The sequence below is a fragment of the Plutella xylostella genome, chromosome 8 (genome assembly GCF_932276165.1).
Source record: "Plutella xylostella chromosome 8, ilPluXylo3.1, whole genome shotgun sequence".
Classification (NCBI taxonomy): domain Eukaryota; kingdom Metazoa; phylum Arthropoda; class Insecta; order Lepidoptera; family Plutellidae; genus Plutella; species Plutella xylostella.
This window is the reverse complement of record NC_063988.1, coordinates 898,465-916,708: the sequence shown is the minus strand read 5'-3', so window position 1 is coordinate 916,708 and position 18,244 is coordinate 898,465. Positions and strand designations below refer to the sequence as shown.

Here is an 18,244-nt window from a genome sequence, read left to right as displayed (position 1 = left end):
AAGCCAATAGAGTTTTAGCTTGGATTAGACCTGTACCTAAGTCGGACGGTATTATTTTAGTCCTCTGAAGACCTCCCAACTGAAGCCTTCGGGGACTATCTTTCAAACTGTTGAGAACTCCTGTCAGAAGGATAACCTCGCTAACGGGTACACTACATAATTCCGAATTACTTTTTTACGAATATGAAAATAACGATTTTTAAAATTTCGAATTTCATAGTTCCGAATAATTCAAAATCCCGAATTTTAAGTTTCCGAATAACGAAAATCACGAATAGTTTATGAACGAAATTTCAAACAACACATTTATTAAAATGACGAAAGTCAATTTTCCGAATATTATTATTTCGATGTTTCAAAAGTACGATTTTTTATTGTATCGAATTGTTAAAATTACGAATCCCGAAGTTTTAATATTCCGAAAATACAAATTCCCGAATGTTTCTTAGTTAACAAGAAATGGTTATATGAATAATGCAGCATCATGCGTATAAAAACAATATTTTTTAAGCTATATTATGTGAAACGCTCCGCTCCGCTTCGCTGCGCTCCGCTTTGTTTTTCGATATCTATGTGCACCTAACACGCTCCTCCTCGCTTTGCTCGTCGTCGCACCTATCTTTAGGTTTAGGTCCTAAGGTTTTTAAGTTTAAACACCGTAAAAATCCTAGCAATTGTTTTGCTCTATATTTGAAACGCTCCGCTCCGCTTCGCTGCGCTCCGCTTTGTTTTTCGATATCTATGTGCACCTAACACGCTCCTCCTCGCTTTGCTCGTCGTCGCACCTATCTTTAGGTTTAGGTCCTAAGGTTTTTAAGTTTAAACACCATAAAAATCCAAGCAATTGTTTTGCTCTATATTTGAAACGCTCCGCTCCGCTTCGCTGCGCTCCGCTTTGTTTTTCGATATCTATGTGCACCTAACACGCTCCTCCTCGCTTTGCTCGTCGTCGCACCTATCTTTTGGTTTTGGTTCTAAAGTTTTAAAGACGTTTATGTTTTTTTGTCAAAATCACGAATTATCATATTTCCGATCGGGATTTGACTTTTTCGTGATTATAATAAATCGGTATTTTATTTTTCGTATAATAAAGTAATCGTATTTTTTAACATTCGTATATTTAACAATCGTAATAACAATATTCGTGATTATAATATTCGAAATTATAATTTTCGTGAATATTATAATTCGGTATTTAAAAAAATCGGTATTGCAATATTTCGTAAATTACATATTCGGGGTTATCAAATTCGGAAAAAAGTTTTTCGGAATATTTGGGTGTTCCCCTCGCTAACTGATATAAGTCAACTAGGTGTAATTGAAGTTTATTTAGATTTTTTATTATTATTAGGTATTTATTTATCGTTAAGTGCGTAAAACAATTAGTAAGGGTAATTCACTGACTCGCATAGTATTAAAAACTTATGTAAGTACTTACCAATCACAATACTCAGCGCTCTTTAGTGCTGTTCAATCTATGAAATGCCGTATATAACTCACGTTATGTAAAAAAGTGTAAGATTGTAGAGGTATTAGGTTAGTAAGTACTTCTTCTCTCATATCAAAAGTAGAAAATATTCTCGGGAAATGTTAGAAATAGCTATACATACTAGCAGGTCCGAGAATAGGAATCCCTGAACCACATTCTAAAGAAACTTTCCACATGAGATAACCTTTTTCACTCGGGTCTCGGGAAAAATACCATACATATTTAGGTAAATAAAACGCATCGGTCCTCTATTGGCCACAAATGGACCAAGGAACAACGGCTCAATAGAGAATTCCTTTTTTTCACCTGATAGAGATCTAGGGAAGGATAATCCATCACCGTATAAGGTCCCTGGAGATACACAGAATGAAGGAGTAGATTTTTCAGCAGCAATCAATCTCAGTAAGGACATGAAGCCTCTTTCACAGTAGGTGTTTGTTTGTTCTTAAACAATTAGTAATTTTTATTGTTGCGTTAGGGCGACGATGAAATATTTTCACGCTTTGTATTTGGGCAGCTTGGTTAGATGAGTTGACAACCTTACAAACTACTACCACAAATCTACAAGGTACAACAATCAATAAGATTTTCAGCAGTGTTATTCATTCTTCAGAAAAAATATGTACCTTAGTAGGTTCGTACCTTCTTACCACCAACTCATACTTTCTTACGATGGCGCGGCGGCGAATCAAAAATAATGATTATGTGTTTGACCGCTACGTATGTACTATGTACCTGTGATAAAACTACAAATTATCTCATCAAAATCAGCTGTTTGGCACGGGCTGCCTGGTCAATTCACCCATATGACCACGCTGTACTGTACTGTATACATTGTCGCCATATTTAGGCCCACACTCTACCAATGCGGAGAGGAGACAAGCGGAAAGATGTTTTTACAATACATATGCACTCACGACTGTAATCCCCAAAGGGGTAGTCAGAGGTGGCTCACAAGCGAGCCACCTACTTTTCGCAGCACATTTGTACTCACGTGATAGGTTTCGAACCATATCGCCCTTTTGGGATAAGTACAATGCACTTAGGATACACATCGGAAAGGAAAGATGTTTTTTCAGCCCCCAATAGAATATCTTAATTTACACGTCATATTGTCTTCGCTTAGCTACAGAGGAAATGGCTTAGAAGAAGAAATGTCTGTAATATGTAGAACCGAAGATGTAAGTTGCCAAAACGAGTGGACGAAATAGGAAAGTTATAAAAATAGGAAAAGAGTCAAAATAGGAAAGAACTGAATAACATCCCACATTTCGTCACCGCTTTGGACAAATCCTCCCATCTCCGCATTGGTGGAGTGTGGTCTTTATATCTATATACGTAGTTGGTACAGTTTGGTGCGACAGTTGGGTGTCAGAGCAATTTGCTAATATGTCTCAATGCACTGCCAAGGTTAGGTCAAGACACGGCAGGGAAGATGTATTGTGGACATTCTATAGCTATCGCTTCTTGCAGATGCAGGTAGGTATAAGTATTGTAATTAAGGTGTAGTTAGCAAAACATATCGGTACTTACTGCATTTTTTCAAGAGTACAACTCTTATTAAAAAAATATAATCACCTTTGGGAGACGTCCAGCAGTGGACTGCTATCAATAGGTTTTATCTATGGAATAAATGTTTTTAACAATGTCTCTATACAAATAGTATCTGAAAATATCAGGTATGGTTCGGATGACTCCAGCCTTGTGCGTACTGCAATTGATACCCAATGTGATGACTGGATGAGGCTGGTTATATTTAAGTGTATGTAGAGTAAATAAGATAATATACCGTATATAATGCTATACAACTCTACAAAATTGGATGGTATATGACTGACTGAGGTCTGTTCGTTTAGTTTAACATAACTTTCTAAACTTATATCCCTACGGAAATATGATTTTATAATCGTGACTTGTAAATTTATTACTGATGACATAGTGGTTCATCATTTGAAAATTACGTTTTGCTTTGAATAAAACGTAACTTTTTATGTAAGTATCAATATTTTAGGTGGAACTTATTTATATTTAGTTTTTATATATGAGGAAAACCACGGGTGAACCACAGAATGAAGAATCACCAAGATGGAGGAAAAAATAGAGATAAAAGTGTTTTAGGAAGTGAGATATTGACTTTAGGGGGATCAGCTATAAATCATAAAAATACTTTGGACATTAATTACAAGTTTTGTATAGAAATGTTTTCACAAATAGTTTTTCCAAAGACGAAAACGAAAAGTTACTCATGTAAGTGTTTTTTTCTTTCGTTGGATGTGCAAATTTAACCGAACCTAACCATTCATAAATAGTTATGTTAAATAGTCACAAAAAGATTAACTAAATACCACTGCGATAAGTACCAAAAAGGGCACAAATTCCTTTTTTCATAATTTCAAAATTTAAGTTTTTCATTATGAATTTTTACTAAATGTTTTTGAAAATATAATCTAATTCAATAACATTAAGCAGCTACAAGTTACAAAATAATTTTCTTCCCTCTCTCTTTTATAGGAGAAACAATATTTTGTCTCTGTCCCGCCTCGTGCGCGCATGCGCTGTAGAGCTTTTCCCGAAAGATGGGGACCGGTCGAAGCTGCGTAAGCTTATTATGAAACTTTCGTGCAATACAGCCTATATTGCCTTGCCTTCACTATAAGTATTTTGTAAATAATAATTATGCATTTCACTTGTAAATCCATTCTAAGATATTTTTAACTGACAATTTTAAATTACTAGAAGGTCATACATATTGAAAACCTTTATTTTCTGAATTTAAATACACACATAGATAATAATGAAATGAAATAAGTACATAAAAATACAAAGGGATCAAAACAAACCAATAAATCAATAAGAGGAAGTCAAATCACACTTACACTACTTATTTGTCCGCTGTAATTTGCAACAATAGTTACGCAAGAGGGGCGGGCAGTCTACGCAGCTCCGACCGGCGCGCGGCGAGTCAGCCTCCGGAGCGCACCGGAACTCAGCTCCCGTCTCACATCGCGACTAAAATTCAAAAACAGAACATCCTGGCCACTAACAACAGAAAAATAAAATAAATAACACTTCCGATTGCCATAGAGTATTTAAAAATGATGTTCTTCGATCCCGCGTTTGAATTTCGAAAATAGAACTCCTAACCTCATTTTCGAAGACGGGGTAGTGTGTGAACGTAAATTGGGTATTTTATTCGTGAAACATTTGCTTTGTGTTTATCTTTTTGAAGGGAAAAGTGTGTTCTGGATTTCCTCCTGCAGATCTGAGGTAAGTTGGGTATACTTAAAATTAGACTTAGATAAAAAATGATTTATTTATTTTTTGCGATGTGTTAATAATAATAATAATAAAAAATCTTTATTGCGCAAAAGAAATGTTACATAATATTATACAAGGTATTATACTTAAACTATATCTATGCACACGTCTGAATTGAACATTAATCACAAGGAGCAGGGGTCCCCAAACTAGGCTCAGCCCGTATCTTGGGGTACCAAAAACGACTTGACTAAAGTTAATTTATATTAGTAAAACATAAACAGTGTATGCCACACAAGAGTGAAATAAAATTTCAAAACAAAACAGAACAAACATAAAATTATCTTAAACAGTCTTCTTGTTATAGGTAGGTATATAAATAAAATCTTAAATAAAATCTAATCTTTAAATCAATAGATAATGCTGGTAATAATTCTATTATAGGATATCCTCAGTACAATTATAATCTAGTTTGAGTAAGCATTCCTTCAACTTAATTTTAGCCTCAGGGACAGAATAGTTCTTAAGATTACAGTATTGTAGCATATTGTTATATACATGAGCTGTGATATATGAGCCAAACCTTTGACCAAAGGCAGTATTCAAAAAAGTTACAGGCATTTTAAAAACGCGTTGTTTGACGAGTTTTTCGTATAGATCGGATGATAATATATTTTTATGGGTGGAAACACAAATCCTAAGAATAAATAGTTGGCGGATAGTAAGAACTTTAGCTTCACTGTAGAGTGTCTGAGTTGGGTATCGATACGGTTTTTTTAACATCGTTTTAAGTACAGATCGTTGCGCTCTTTCTGTGGATATAATTACGGTTTTTGCTGCGCTGCCCCATACTGGGATGCAGTAGGAAGCGATAGATTGACAGATAGCAAAGTAAATTCTTGTAAGAAGTCTGGGTTCAGCTGAATTACGTAGTTTCTTTAAAATACCTGCGGTTTTTCTTAATCGTTTACATAGGCAGTAAATGTGTTCTTTAAAGTTGAGATTTTGATCTATGATCACGCCTAAATACTTTATAGAGGAAGTAATATCGATAGATTTACAGTTACAGGTTGTTAATTGCGTCAGATCAGAATTACAGATGTGAATTTTTAAGTGATTTGGGGTTGTCGGTTTAGATGCAGCGGTTTTATGAAAACATATGAATTTGGTCTTTTTATGGTTTATGGTTAACAAGTTATTCTGTAGCCAATGGTTGATGGTTATCATGCCTAATTCGGAGTTTTTATAAGTATCATCCCATTTCTTACCATTAAATATAATCGCTGTATCATCTGCGTAGCAGATGACTTCAGCATTTTGTAACTTTAGTTCATGGATATCGTTCATGTAAAGAAGGAAAAGAGTGGGACCAAGTATGCTCCCTTGGGGGACACCATACAGAACTGGTAAAGCTTTACTTTTCAGTGAACCAATCTTGACCAGTTGTTTTCTATTTGAAAGATAACTGTTAAACCTGATTGTTGATTTATGAATTAAAAAATCTTAAAATTGTATTGAACAAATTGTTCAAGAGTTGAATTTCGAAGTCCACCTTCTGAAAAGTGTGAACTACTTCTTATTGGAAGTATGTGGAATATAATTTTGTATAGTCCATTGAAATGGTACTTTTTACCCTGAGTTTATTGCATCGAATACAAATAACATGTGGCGGTGGCGCTGGGTTTGAGAACGTTTTACTAGACATTCATAAACATTAATTTTCATTTTTTTTTAAAATACAATATTTCCTAATTTCAGTCCGCTTTCCAGGCAACTCTCACCTACTTTTAGAAATGAGTGATTAACAAAACTTTACACTCTGAACTCCAAATGCCAAGATCGTGAAATTGGAAACTTGTAGCTCTATAATTTTAGTGATTTTAGGATAATTTTGAACACAGAACAATGCGCTTTCTATATAAGTATACAAGTATCAATCTTATAAATTATGTTTTAAACGTCCATCAATCCTAACTAATATTATAAATGCGAAAGTAACTGTATCTGTCTGTCTATCTGTCTGTAAATCTTTCACGCTAAAACTACTGAACGAATTTGAATGAAATTTGGTATACATATGGTCTACTTTTTATCCCGGAATTCCCACGGGAAAACTTTTTAAGGCGAAGCGAAGCGCGCGGGAACAGCTAGTATAATATAATATTATATTGACTCTATTATTTAAGTTTAAGTCATAATTATATTCTGTAACTCATTTCTAATTTGTTACTAATTTATTATATATTATCATCGTGTATATATCAAATATTTAAAATTCAACTTCCTAAAGCTGAATAAGTAAATTACATCAAGTGCTGACGTGCCGACTACTACACTATTCGTAAAGGGTCGGGCAGAAAACCGCAACTTAAATATTCATAGCAAATCCCAGGTTAGGTCTAGCTGGAATAATCTCGGCTAGATCTGGTTCACTGCGTGGGACAGCTCCGGTTGTGCACGAAAAAAGGACATACGTAGTTTTTTTAAAATCCGTGTTGAACATAAAATCCTACATTGTATTTTTATTTTATTTTATTTTTTTAGGAAAACTTGACTAAGTAAATATAATAATCTAAAGAAACTAAAGCTAACTTAGGTCTAACAAGTTAACAGTTAACCTTTAGGTAAAACATGATTAAATAAAGTAAAGTTATTATTAAATAAGGTATAGTATTGACCTAGAACTAACCGCCAATCTAAATAAAAGTACTTGGGTACCTACAAATGCGAAAATGCAATGTACCTAATCAAAAGTCAAAGCGAGACTGAGACTGACTTTGTTTTTAAAAGTCTGTCCATCCGTAGAGAGATGAACTTTATTAACAACTGTATGCTCGAGTGGATTGGAACTATTTTCAATTAACAATGTCCTCGTTTTCAGTCAAAGAGAGACATGAAATGGGAGTTAGTGCGAATTTGTTTTTAAGGTATTATTAAGTTAGTAGGGGTAGACAAGTTGAGATCAAAGATTACAATATGAATTACGGCACAAAAAATATTTTAGTAATGTCAAATTATACCTAAATTTTATAATATGCCCTCCCGACTGTAATCCCCGAAGGGGTAGTCAGAGGTGCCTCACAAGCGAGCCACCCACTTTTCGCAGCACATTTGTACTCACGTGATAGGTTATATATAACTATATCGCCGTTTTATAATTTAATTATAATAATAATGTAACTTTTGCGCTTAATTTAAATTTGGCGCCTTCAGAATCGCTGTTAATGTTCTCTTTTTTATTCATCATTTTTATTTAAAAATTGTAGTTGCCTAACCCAAGATACTGTAAAAAAACTAGCAAGCTCAGATACAATACATAACTCGATCGCATTTTATAATAAGTTTTATTTAATTATTTACAGTACGCGCCACAAGTTAAAGAAAAACATAATCTCCCATAAACTGTATGTCATAACTACGTTATTCCGATATAATAAAGGCCAGGGCTTGTCATGAACATTTTTGCTACCGCTACTGACCCGGAGACGCTATTCAATGTGGACAATAGATTATTAATTAAATATCTGTAGATTCAGCCATGTTAATATTGTTAATGAAAAGCTCTGTATGGCGATATTAATATTTGTAATAATAAGTGATCATTTTGCAATTAATTCGAACTCAACGCCTTTAGATTTAGTGGTGATGTGTATGAGGAAGGCCGAGCGGTGGTAGCTCAGTCGGTTAAGCGCCCGCTTCTCAATCAAGAGATGCGGGTTCGAATCCCGGCGCTGACATGTACCAATGAGTTCTTTTAACTTAAGTACAATGTATACCATCGCTCTTACGGTGAAGGAAAACATCGTGAGGAAACCTGCATATCTAGATTTAGCACATCTAGATATGTGAACCCACCAACCCGCAGTGGACCAGCGTGGTGGGAAATGGTCCAAGCTTAGGAAGGCAGTTTAGACCTTGGTGATATGCACAAAGGTTCCACTCGAGAGAGCCAGGTGCAGGTACTTACACCCCCACCCCACAGAGAATAGAATAGAATAGAGGAAGGCCGAGGACAGAGTGTGGTGGTCCTCCTTGGGAAATATATATGATTGTCCTGCAGTGGCCGATTACGGACTCATGATGATCAAAGGAAGATACAATGTCATTAGAGGATTTAATGAAGTATACATTACTTGCTAAATTAGAGATTAAGAAAGTTAAAGTCTTGTTCCATCTACCCCTACATGATCGGAAAATAAAATAGTGAAAAGGTATCTTTAAAAGAGACCTTACTTTCAGTAGAAAGCCGCGTTATCAGCACATTAAGCACGAAGTTGTGGCCTATTCCTTACTTATTTAGTACTACACGAATAGTACTTTGCTTTCTTATCTAGAGGACGTTGGATTTCATGGAGCATAAAAGTTTGTATTGAACTTTGCACTTAGCAGATTGAGCTGTGTTGCTGGGACCGTGTCTTAAGCCTAATAAATGTATGCCGTGTAAGTAAATTTCAGACTTCAGAGTAATTTTACAATGTTTTTCAGTTTAAAGTTTGAAAAAGTTTAAGTGACATATTATAGAACGTCAATAGCATTGGCAGGTGAAACTTTTTCATTGATTATAACTGTAACTGAATAAAACTAGAAATTTTTAACTACGATAGTAAAATTTGATGCTTCCCGGTGGTTGGAAGATACAGTTTACAATGTACGAATTGACCGCTGAGAAAACAGAACCCTTGAAATGAAATCAGGAATTGCAGAATTAATAATAATACCAGATATTTCAATATTCATTAGTTGGTACGATTCATAAAAAGAAGAAAAACAGTTCCAGCCAGTTCCTTTGAAAGAAAGAACACTTTGCGGAAGCGCTTTAAAAAACAAAAGCGAAATGCATTATTCTCCTGAGATTTTTTTGCGGTGAAATATAAAGGGTGTTTTACTTATTTCAGTCGTCGATGCCGCTTATTGAATATGTTACCTACATAGCTTTTAATAACTTTATAATTTTATATTCTCGGTAAATAGCGGGCTACAATATTATTGCTTATTTATAAAGGACGTTATTATTATTACTATTGTAAAGATATTCAGCTAAAGCGAAGCCTTCAGAGCACACGCTGCAACCAGGATATTATGCCACTTGCGTAGCTCCATCACCCGCTTCGCCCCACCCGTTACTAAAGACAATATTTTCTTGACGTTTTCCTCAAATATTCATCCCGGTTAGGGTTGCCACATTTCTCAAACTGTGCGGCCGCGAAGGAGTAAAAGGCCTGCTTTGTGAAGGTTTGAGGGATGCCTGCTTTTGTAACCTAGATGAAGAAATCTTACTGAGACAGAGTCATTGCGATTTTTTTAACAAACTAATAGGAGCATTAAAAAGTCAAGTTATAGAACTCCGTATTGACTGACAGCCCTCACGGGTGCAGTCACCCCCCTCCCCGCGCCCCGCACCCCGCGCGTGCTCCGCATATTACATCACTTGGTTTCATGAAATGATAGGTTTGCTAGCTTCGTGAAATGTGCAACGACAATGTTTTGCTTTGAAGCGTCCGTAGTCGAGCTTGCTTCAGTGATCGTATCGTAACTGATCATGTGATCATTGAAGTTAAGCAACACAGTCTAAGGCCTTCGGGTAGCTTGAAAAAATCTGACAGTAGGATTGCCCACTTACCCGGCAACTCTCTCAGAACTAGCTTGATTGTGTTGGGGTCCACCAATCCGCACTGGGCCCCCGTGAACTAGGCCTGAAACCCTTCTCTGAAAGGAGATCCGTGCCCCAGCAGTGGGTAAGGGAGGGGCTGTGATGATATTATGATAATAATTATACAAGTAATAGGTATATTTATGTCTTTTTCATGTTTTATCGTTTTAACATTGCCATTGTGATAATTGTATTGCTCATCAACTAATTTCTAAGTACATAGGTACAACTTTAAAGAAGATAGCTTCTAATGTTCTATGCCCGCTTCTCACGCCAGAGATGCGGGCATCGCTGGCGTGAGAAGCTCTAGCACATCTAGATAATATGTGAACCCACCAACCCGCAGTGGACCAGCGTGGGGGGGGAAATGGTCCAAGCTTAGGAAGGCAGTTTAGACCTTGGGGATATGCACAACGGTTCCATTCGTGAGAGCCAGGTGCAGGTACTTACACCCCCACAGAGTATATAATAGAATAGAATAATGTTCTATGAACGCTGTGATATGCATCTTACCACTAACGCCACAAAATAATAAACCAATATCTCGCATTGCAAGCGCTGAGTCGGCAGGAATAACAACTCGCATCTCACGTGTCTCGTCAATCTGAACACACGACAGAGGCCGGCAATTTGCAGCGAGACACCGGCACCACAAACGACGAGCCATTGTCGTCTGTGATACGGGGAATTGGCAAATTGGCCTTGTTTTATACCTATCCACAACTCTGCTACTGATATTGTGAATGACAAACATCGTGTTTTTTGTTTTGGTATTGGAAAATTGGTGTACCTACCTACCGACATACTTACACTATATTTTTTGTTTATTTATTGAGTAAGACAGTAAGACCGTAGTAAGGGGGTGGATTCCCGATCAAATAAATTGTTTTTAATGTTTTTATTTTATTTTATTTTATTTTAAATGGAAAACTTACAGCTATTTTGACAAAAATACTTATAAATAATAGACAACAGAGAGCTAATTACAAGTTTTCACTAGTAAAAAATACAATATAAATTTGTCTTCTTGGAAACACATACAAAAACACAAAGAAGCAGACAAATATAAAAGTAATACCTACATCTAAAATTAAATTAAGTAGGTAAGTAAATTAAAAAAAAAAATGCTTCATTACTTTTACCTTATATAAGCATTGTGATTATATCCCCTTTTGACGGTAGTTTTTCTTGTCACTGCTTAAATGGATGACGTCATAATTATAGTTTTAGACTAGCCCAAACTCAAAGAACAACGCTCTATCTATCGGGTGGGTACACTTTACTAAATGCCCGTGCCCAAACTGATCGTTCTCTACAATGCACTCACGAGCAATGAAAAAGTTTCACTTACAAAAGGACAACACAATATACATCCGCAACTTAAAAAAAAATAGAATTTAATAAAAATATTTTACGATTTTAGGTTGGTAATATTCTGATGCACTTTTATCAATATTGTAGGCAGCGTTATAAAGTCTTTGCCGTTTAGGAGTTATAAGGTGTTGTTGTCACTGGAACTTTTACTCGTGAGTGTGTATATCATCATCATCATAATGAGCCTATAGCAGTCCACTGCTGGACGTAGGCCTCTCCCAAAGCACGCCACTGGATGCGGTCTGTAGCTTTCCGCATCCAATCATATCCAGTCACCTTTCGTAAGTCGTCACCCAACTAGCCGGAGGGCGTCCCACACTACGTTTGCCTAGTCACGGCCTCTGTAGCGGCCTAATTTGCGTACTGAATTTGTCCTATATTTTTGGTGTTTAAAATAAGGAACAACCGCTTTGGAATACTGATATAACGTATATTGATTAAATAAATTAATTGCAATGTACAATATTCGAGGAATTAGGGTAGGGAACAATTCAACCAATCACAGTGATAATGCTTCACGCCATCTACATCCAATCAGGTGGCAGTGTTTGTAGTAGTACCGAGCGTGCCACTAGATGGCGCTGTTCCGGTTTATTTGCGCCCGAACATCCTCCCCGCCTTGGAACTGTTGTTCCAATGTGTTACAGCTGACTCGCGTCTTCCTCGACGAGTGGGCATATGCTCGTGTATGCGCGCCGCAGCACTCCCGTCGCAGTCTGGATGTCGGCCACCCTGGAGACGCCGTCCTTGCCGCGGATGGACTTGATGATGCGGCCCATATGCCACTTCAGTGGAGGGAGATTCTTATCTCTGATGATGACCATCGTGTTAGGTCTCAGCTCCTCAGTATGCTCTCGCCATTTAGCGCGGGTCTGCAGCTCGGATATGTACTCGTTAGCCCATCGTGACCAGAAGTGCTGTCTGATCTGCTCCGTCCTCTGGTAGCGTGAGAGCCGTGTTGCTGGGATGTCGGTGTAGTCGTCGAACAGCGGCGAGGTCAGGCTCCGGCCGACCAAGAAGTGTGCAGGACTAAGTGGGAGAAAGTCAGTGGGATCTGTGGACATAGGTGTTAATGGTCGGGAGTTGAGGATAGCTTCTATTTGCGCTAATAACGTGCTAAACTCTTCGAATGTTAAGTTTACATTGCCAACTACTCGGCGTAGATGGTATTTACAACTTCGTACTCCACGTTCCCAAAGACCACCCATGTGCGGAGCGTGAGGGGGAATGAAAGAGAATTTTATTTGCTGACTGGTTGCGTAATCAATAATGTCCTTGCTACAGGAATCTAAAAATTTAGAAAATTCGTTTTTTAAACCTACGAAATTAGTCGCATTGTCTGAATATATTTCTGTTGGCTTAGAACGACGTGAAATAAAACGCTTTAATGCTAGTAGGTACGCGTCTGTGGTGAGGTCACTTACTAGTTCTAAATGAACTGCGCGCGTGACAAAGCAGATAAATAAACAAATATAGCCCTTAGTTAATTTCGCGCCTCTGCCTTTTCGATTCAATACGGACACTGGCCCGGCGTAATCTACTCCGCATCGCATGAAAGGGTAAGTTGCAGTTATCCTTTCTTTAGGTAGATTACCCATTAGTGGGGTGAGCGTGCGCCCCCGGACCCGTCTGCAGGTGACGCACGCGTGCACCACGGCGCGAGCGAGCGCGCGCGCGGCCACGGGCCACCACGCCGCGCGCACGTGGAACAGCAACGCCTGCGGCCCACAGTGCATCAGCTGGCGGTGCTCGTGTCGAAACAATAACAATGCTAGGTGATGTTTACTAGAAATTAGTATAGGGTGTTTTTTGTTGTAATCGAATTCGGTTGAGTTATATAATCTACCACTGATGCGCATTATTTTGTTATCGTCAAGAAACAAATTTAATTTTGATAGATTATTTTTCTTACTAAGGCGGTTATTTTTTGTTAATGACTCATATTCTTTCGCGTATGATTCTTGTTGAGACCACCTAATTAGCATAATTTCCGACTCGCGTAATTCGTCTACGGTTAGATTTCCTGTACGTTTATTTAGCTTACTACGCGCATTGTGAATGAAACGTAACATGTACGCGGCAGCGCGCTTCATACGCATGTATTGTGAAAACCTATGAAATGGAAAAACGCTGGATTCTATAGGTGATACGTTGTTAGTGCATGAAGTGACAACGGACTTAACTTCAGGCAATTCTACGTTTTGTTTAGACCATGTTCCTACAGGCACGTCGCCGCACGCAAAGTTAGGGTCGTGTAGAAACTGCGGCCCCTCCCACCATAGCCCGGAGGAGGCGAGGACCTCGAGGGCGACGCCGCGTGACACCAGGTCAGCGGGGTTGTCGGTGCCGCTGACGTGCCGCCACCGGGTGTCCTTTGTCAACTCGTGTATTTCTACTACTCGGTTTTGTACGAACGTTTTAAGTAGACTAGGTGCCATACGTAACCATCCTAGTACAATGGTAGAATCCGTCCAACACATTGTGTAGCTAAACTGACAACGAAGAGATTCGCGTATCTTATTATACAGCCTAGCCCCTAACAATGCACCACACAGCTCGAGTCGCGGGATACTTGTAGGTTTTAGCGGTGCTACTCGGCCCTTAGAACATAACAGTCGAACCTGTACCGTGTTATCATCGTTTATTGTGCGAATATAGGCGCTACTGCCGAAAGCCGCCTGTGACGCATCTGTGAATATGTGTAGCTCGTAGTTGACAGGCCGGCTTCCTATCGAGCAGCGCGGGATTCGAATTCGTCCGAGTGACGATAATGAAGTAACAAACCGGCTCCAAAGTCGCGCGATATCACTCGGCACCGCGTCGTTCCAATCTAACTTCAATAACCATAATTTTTGAAGAAGAATTTTTGCGCTAATAATGACGGGGCTGAGAAAACCTAATGCGTCGAATATTTGAGAGGTTTTTGATAAGATGGTCCGCTTTGTTATCATCTCGTCATCACCTTTGACCTGAGTGCTGAAATGAAGTTCGTCTGCTGAATTAAACCAACCTAAACCTAACGTTTTAGATTGCGCGTTTTCGCCTAAAGATAATTGTTTAGAGGTTTCAGATAAACTTGCATCTTCATTATCAAAGTTGAAGATCCACTTCCGGAGTGGAAAACAGCCTGATTGCAACGTCGCGGCCGTATTCTTACACAGCCGTATGAGCTGTTCTTTGTCGTCTAATCCTACAATCATGTCGTCAACGTAAAAATGCTCATTAATAACCCGTTGTACGTCGGGGTCGTTGCACTCGGTGGCTAATTGTTTCAGGCACCTGACGCTCATGAAGGCCGACGAGGCCATCCCATAGGTAATTGTGTTCAAACGGTAAACACCTAGCGGAAGTGACGGGTCATCGCGCCACAATATTAACTGCAGATCTCGTTGATCTTCGGCTACTAGACACTGACGATACATTTTTTCGATGTCAGCACACGCAACGTATTTGTGCTGTCTGAAGCGCAACAAAATCGAAAATAGATCACCCTGTATAGGCGAGCCGACCATCTGCAAATCATTTATTGATACACCAGTTGAAGATGGTTGATTAGCCTCGAAAACTACCCTTAATCGCGTACTAGTGCTATGCTCGCGAAACACACCGTGGTGTGTTAGGAAGTAATTCGGATATCCGTAGTCATTTACGCGAGTCATATGACCTAACCTTTCATACTCGTGTAAAAAATCGCTATATAACGCTTTATGTTGAGGCGAGCGCTGCAATCGCTTTTCTAGCGCTAAAAATCTACGTTCAGCCTGAAAATATGTGTCTCCCAAGGTCGTAGCCGGTTTTTTCATAGGAATGCGTACGCAGAACCTTCCGTCACTATTGCGCGTCGTAGTGTTGACGAAATGTTCCTCGCACGCGCGCTCCTCGTCCGTGCGCGTGTCGCTCGCCCCGGGCAGCTCCTCAAGCTCCCAGAACTGTCTTAGTTGCCTATCGATTGATTGAGTAAAATTACATTGTATTCCGCCACTACTGTGCGAATTGTAGATGGGGCCTGAAATTATCCAACCTAATTTTGTACTTTGTAAATAAGGACCGGTTTTTAGTCTAAATTTACCGTCGTTAAGGAGATCCCAAAACTTATCTGCGCCTATTAAAATGTCTATCGTTTTAAAGTCTAAGAATTCAGGATCTGCTAATACGATGCCGTCTGGAATGTCGTTATGTACGCTTTGTTTACATAAGACACGCGGCATGGTGGATGTTATCTGCGGTAGCACATAACAATTGATGCGCGTGGTGTAGGTATTGATGCGCGATTTTAACTCAATGTCACACGTTTCTGAACATTGAGTCACCGAATTACCTACCCCTCGAATTTCGTGAGTGGACTGTATAGTTATAGCGTTTAATGAATCGCATAATTGTTTAGTAACAAAACATCGCTGGCTGCCACTATCAAGTAATGCGCAAGCCGTATGTGATTCGCCATTTTTGTCAATAATTTCAACTAACGCAGTAGATAAGAGAACCTGTTGTGAAGACATGGTGTTCGTGTGCGCGTGAAAATCTTGCATGTGTGCTTTGTTTACGATTATAGATGGACTAGCGGGACCGGCCGGTGACGTCATATTGTTTTCAGGCACCGACAGGGCGGCGGCGGCGGCGCGTTGAACCGGTTCCTGAACAACGGAGTTCAAGTTCACGGAGCAATCAGCTGATTCGTCGCTGTGAATTAATGAGTTATGTTTTTTCGAACATATTTTACACGGCCCGAACCTACATGAATCTATATTATGACCGAACCGTAGGCAATTAGTGCATAACTTATTTTCACGTACTACACTAAGCTTCGTATCTAGGCTGGCGTCTATGAATTTAACACACGAGTACAGAGGATGTTTTGCCTGACACATAGGGCAATTTTTTTTGTAAGATTGAGAATATTGCGATGTATTCCTATTGAACGGGGGTTTGTTTGATGAAACATTACACTGGGCCGGCATTGAAAAACACTTGTTCGTAAAACTAGTTGGTTTTTTATGAATGTGTTGAACCTGCGCGTTAGTGGATGTGTTGCTATGGGACACCTGTAATGTTTCTAGCATGTCCGCCCTACTCTTGAGGAACTCGAGCAACTGATTAACGGTTAACTTTGTTGATGCGTCTTGTGAAATCAAAGAACCTTTGTGCTCCTCCCATTGTCTTTCAGTGGTTTTATCTAATTTAGAAACGACGATATAAATTATTAAAGTACACCACGAGTCTGTAGGCTCGCCGAGACTTTTTAAAGCGCGTATATTCTTTAATATCGTGTCTATTAGTTTTCTAATGAGGGACGGTGACTCCTTAGCTAACTGTTGAATGTTAAACAATGCTTTTACGTGATTTTGTATTAGTAGCCTACTATTGTTGTATCTGTTAAGAAGTAGTTCCCACGCTACTGTATAGTTTTCCGAGGATAGTTCAACCGCGTCTATGACTAACCCTGCGTCCCCCTTTAGGGATGATTTGAGGTAATGAAATTTCTCAATATTATTTAACTCATTGGATTTATGAACTAAGGACAGGAATGTGTCTCTAAATTGAAGCCAGTTTTCGTATGAACCGTCAAAGGTTGGCAGCGTGATGGTGGGCAGTTTAACTGAATTTAATTTACCCTTTTTAGCGTTATAAGAACTATCGGCGACCTCACCACATGTTAGCATTAACTCTGCTTGTGCAATGGAACTGTAATAACTATTTTCGAACTGTTCACGTTGAGATAACTGAGCTTCTAAATCGTGGTCAGGGACCGCTTCTTCTAAATTTGTTTGGACACTATTAAATTCGGAGAATAAACCAGCAGCACCTTGCACGCGTAATTTAATATCAACGTGGTTTTGGGGGGATAACTTTTCACTATCTATTGAATTAATGTAGTTAATGAATTTAGTAAGCCTGCCCTTTATAATGCCACGTTTTTTAACGAGATTGCGAATCAGTTCTTCCGTCTGTTTGTCTGTTGTGGATGATCTACAGGGAGATTGAGATCGTGACGCCGTGGCATCTTTTTCTGGGTTGAGAGTCATTTTGGTGGTCAGTGAAAAGTGGAGTACTCACGTGTAGTGTCGTGACGCGAAGACTGCGAGCAAGCTGTGGCCTCGGCAGTACGGTACACCCGTATGTTACTCTCTGCGGCTATTCACTGAAACACGTTATTAGCACAAATGAGGACGAGGTTGGAAAAGGGACAAGGTGTCGTGTTTGCTGGGAACGACGATACTTCCTTTGGCTTGACTGCTAGTCCTTGATTGGAATTACGTCTGCGTTACGTCTCCTTCAGGCACCTGGTGTGACCCGCTTGGCTTGACCTTGACCTCGCTGATGCGTAGTTGTGCGAGATGGTTGCGTGGCAGGTACAGCTGACCTCCGTTCTTGGTGCGTATTCCGGGGGTTCCAAGGTAATCTTCAGGAATCAGCGTAATCCTTGTAAATATATGGCTCGGAAGGTCCAGAGCATGTAGCGGCCTAATTTGCGT

General features: G+C 39.1%; 2 protein-coding genes across 2 annotated transcripts in view; one reads left to right on the top strand and one right to left on the bottom strand.

Annotated features, from left to right (window-relative positions):
- Positions 1-4,418: 4,418 nt before the first annotated feature.
- Positions 4,419-18,244, top strand: part of LOC105384336 — a 71,766-nt gene continuing 57,940 nt past the window's right edge. Inside the window, exon 1 of the mRNA XM_038114819.2 lies at positions 4,419-4,756. The gene's annotated coding sequence lies outside the window, so the exon portion shown is untranslated. The remainder of the gene's footprint in view (positions 4,757-18,244) is intronic.
- Positions 12,118-16,580, bottom strand: LOC125488899. Its single transcript, XM_048622712.1, has one exon. The coding sequence runs from the start codon at positions 16,352-16,354 to the stop codon at positions 12,413-12,415; it is 3,942 nt and encodes a 1,313-aa protein (XP_048478669.1). The 5' UTR covers positions 16,355-16,580; the 3' UTR covers positions 12,118-12,412.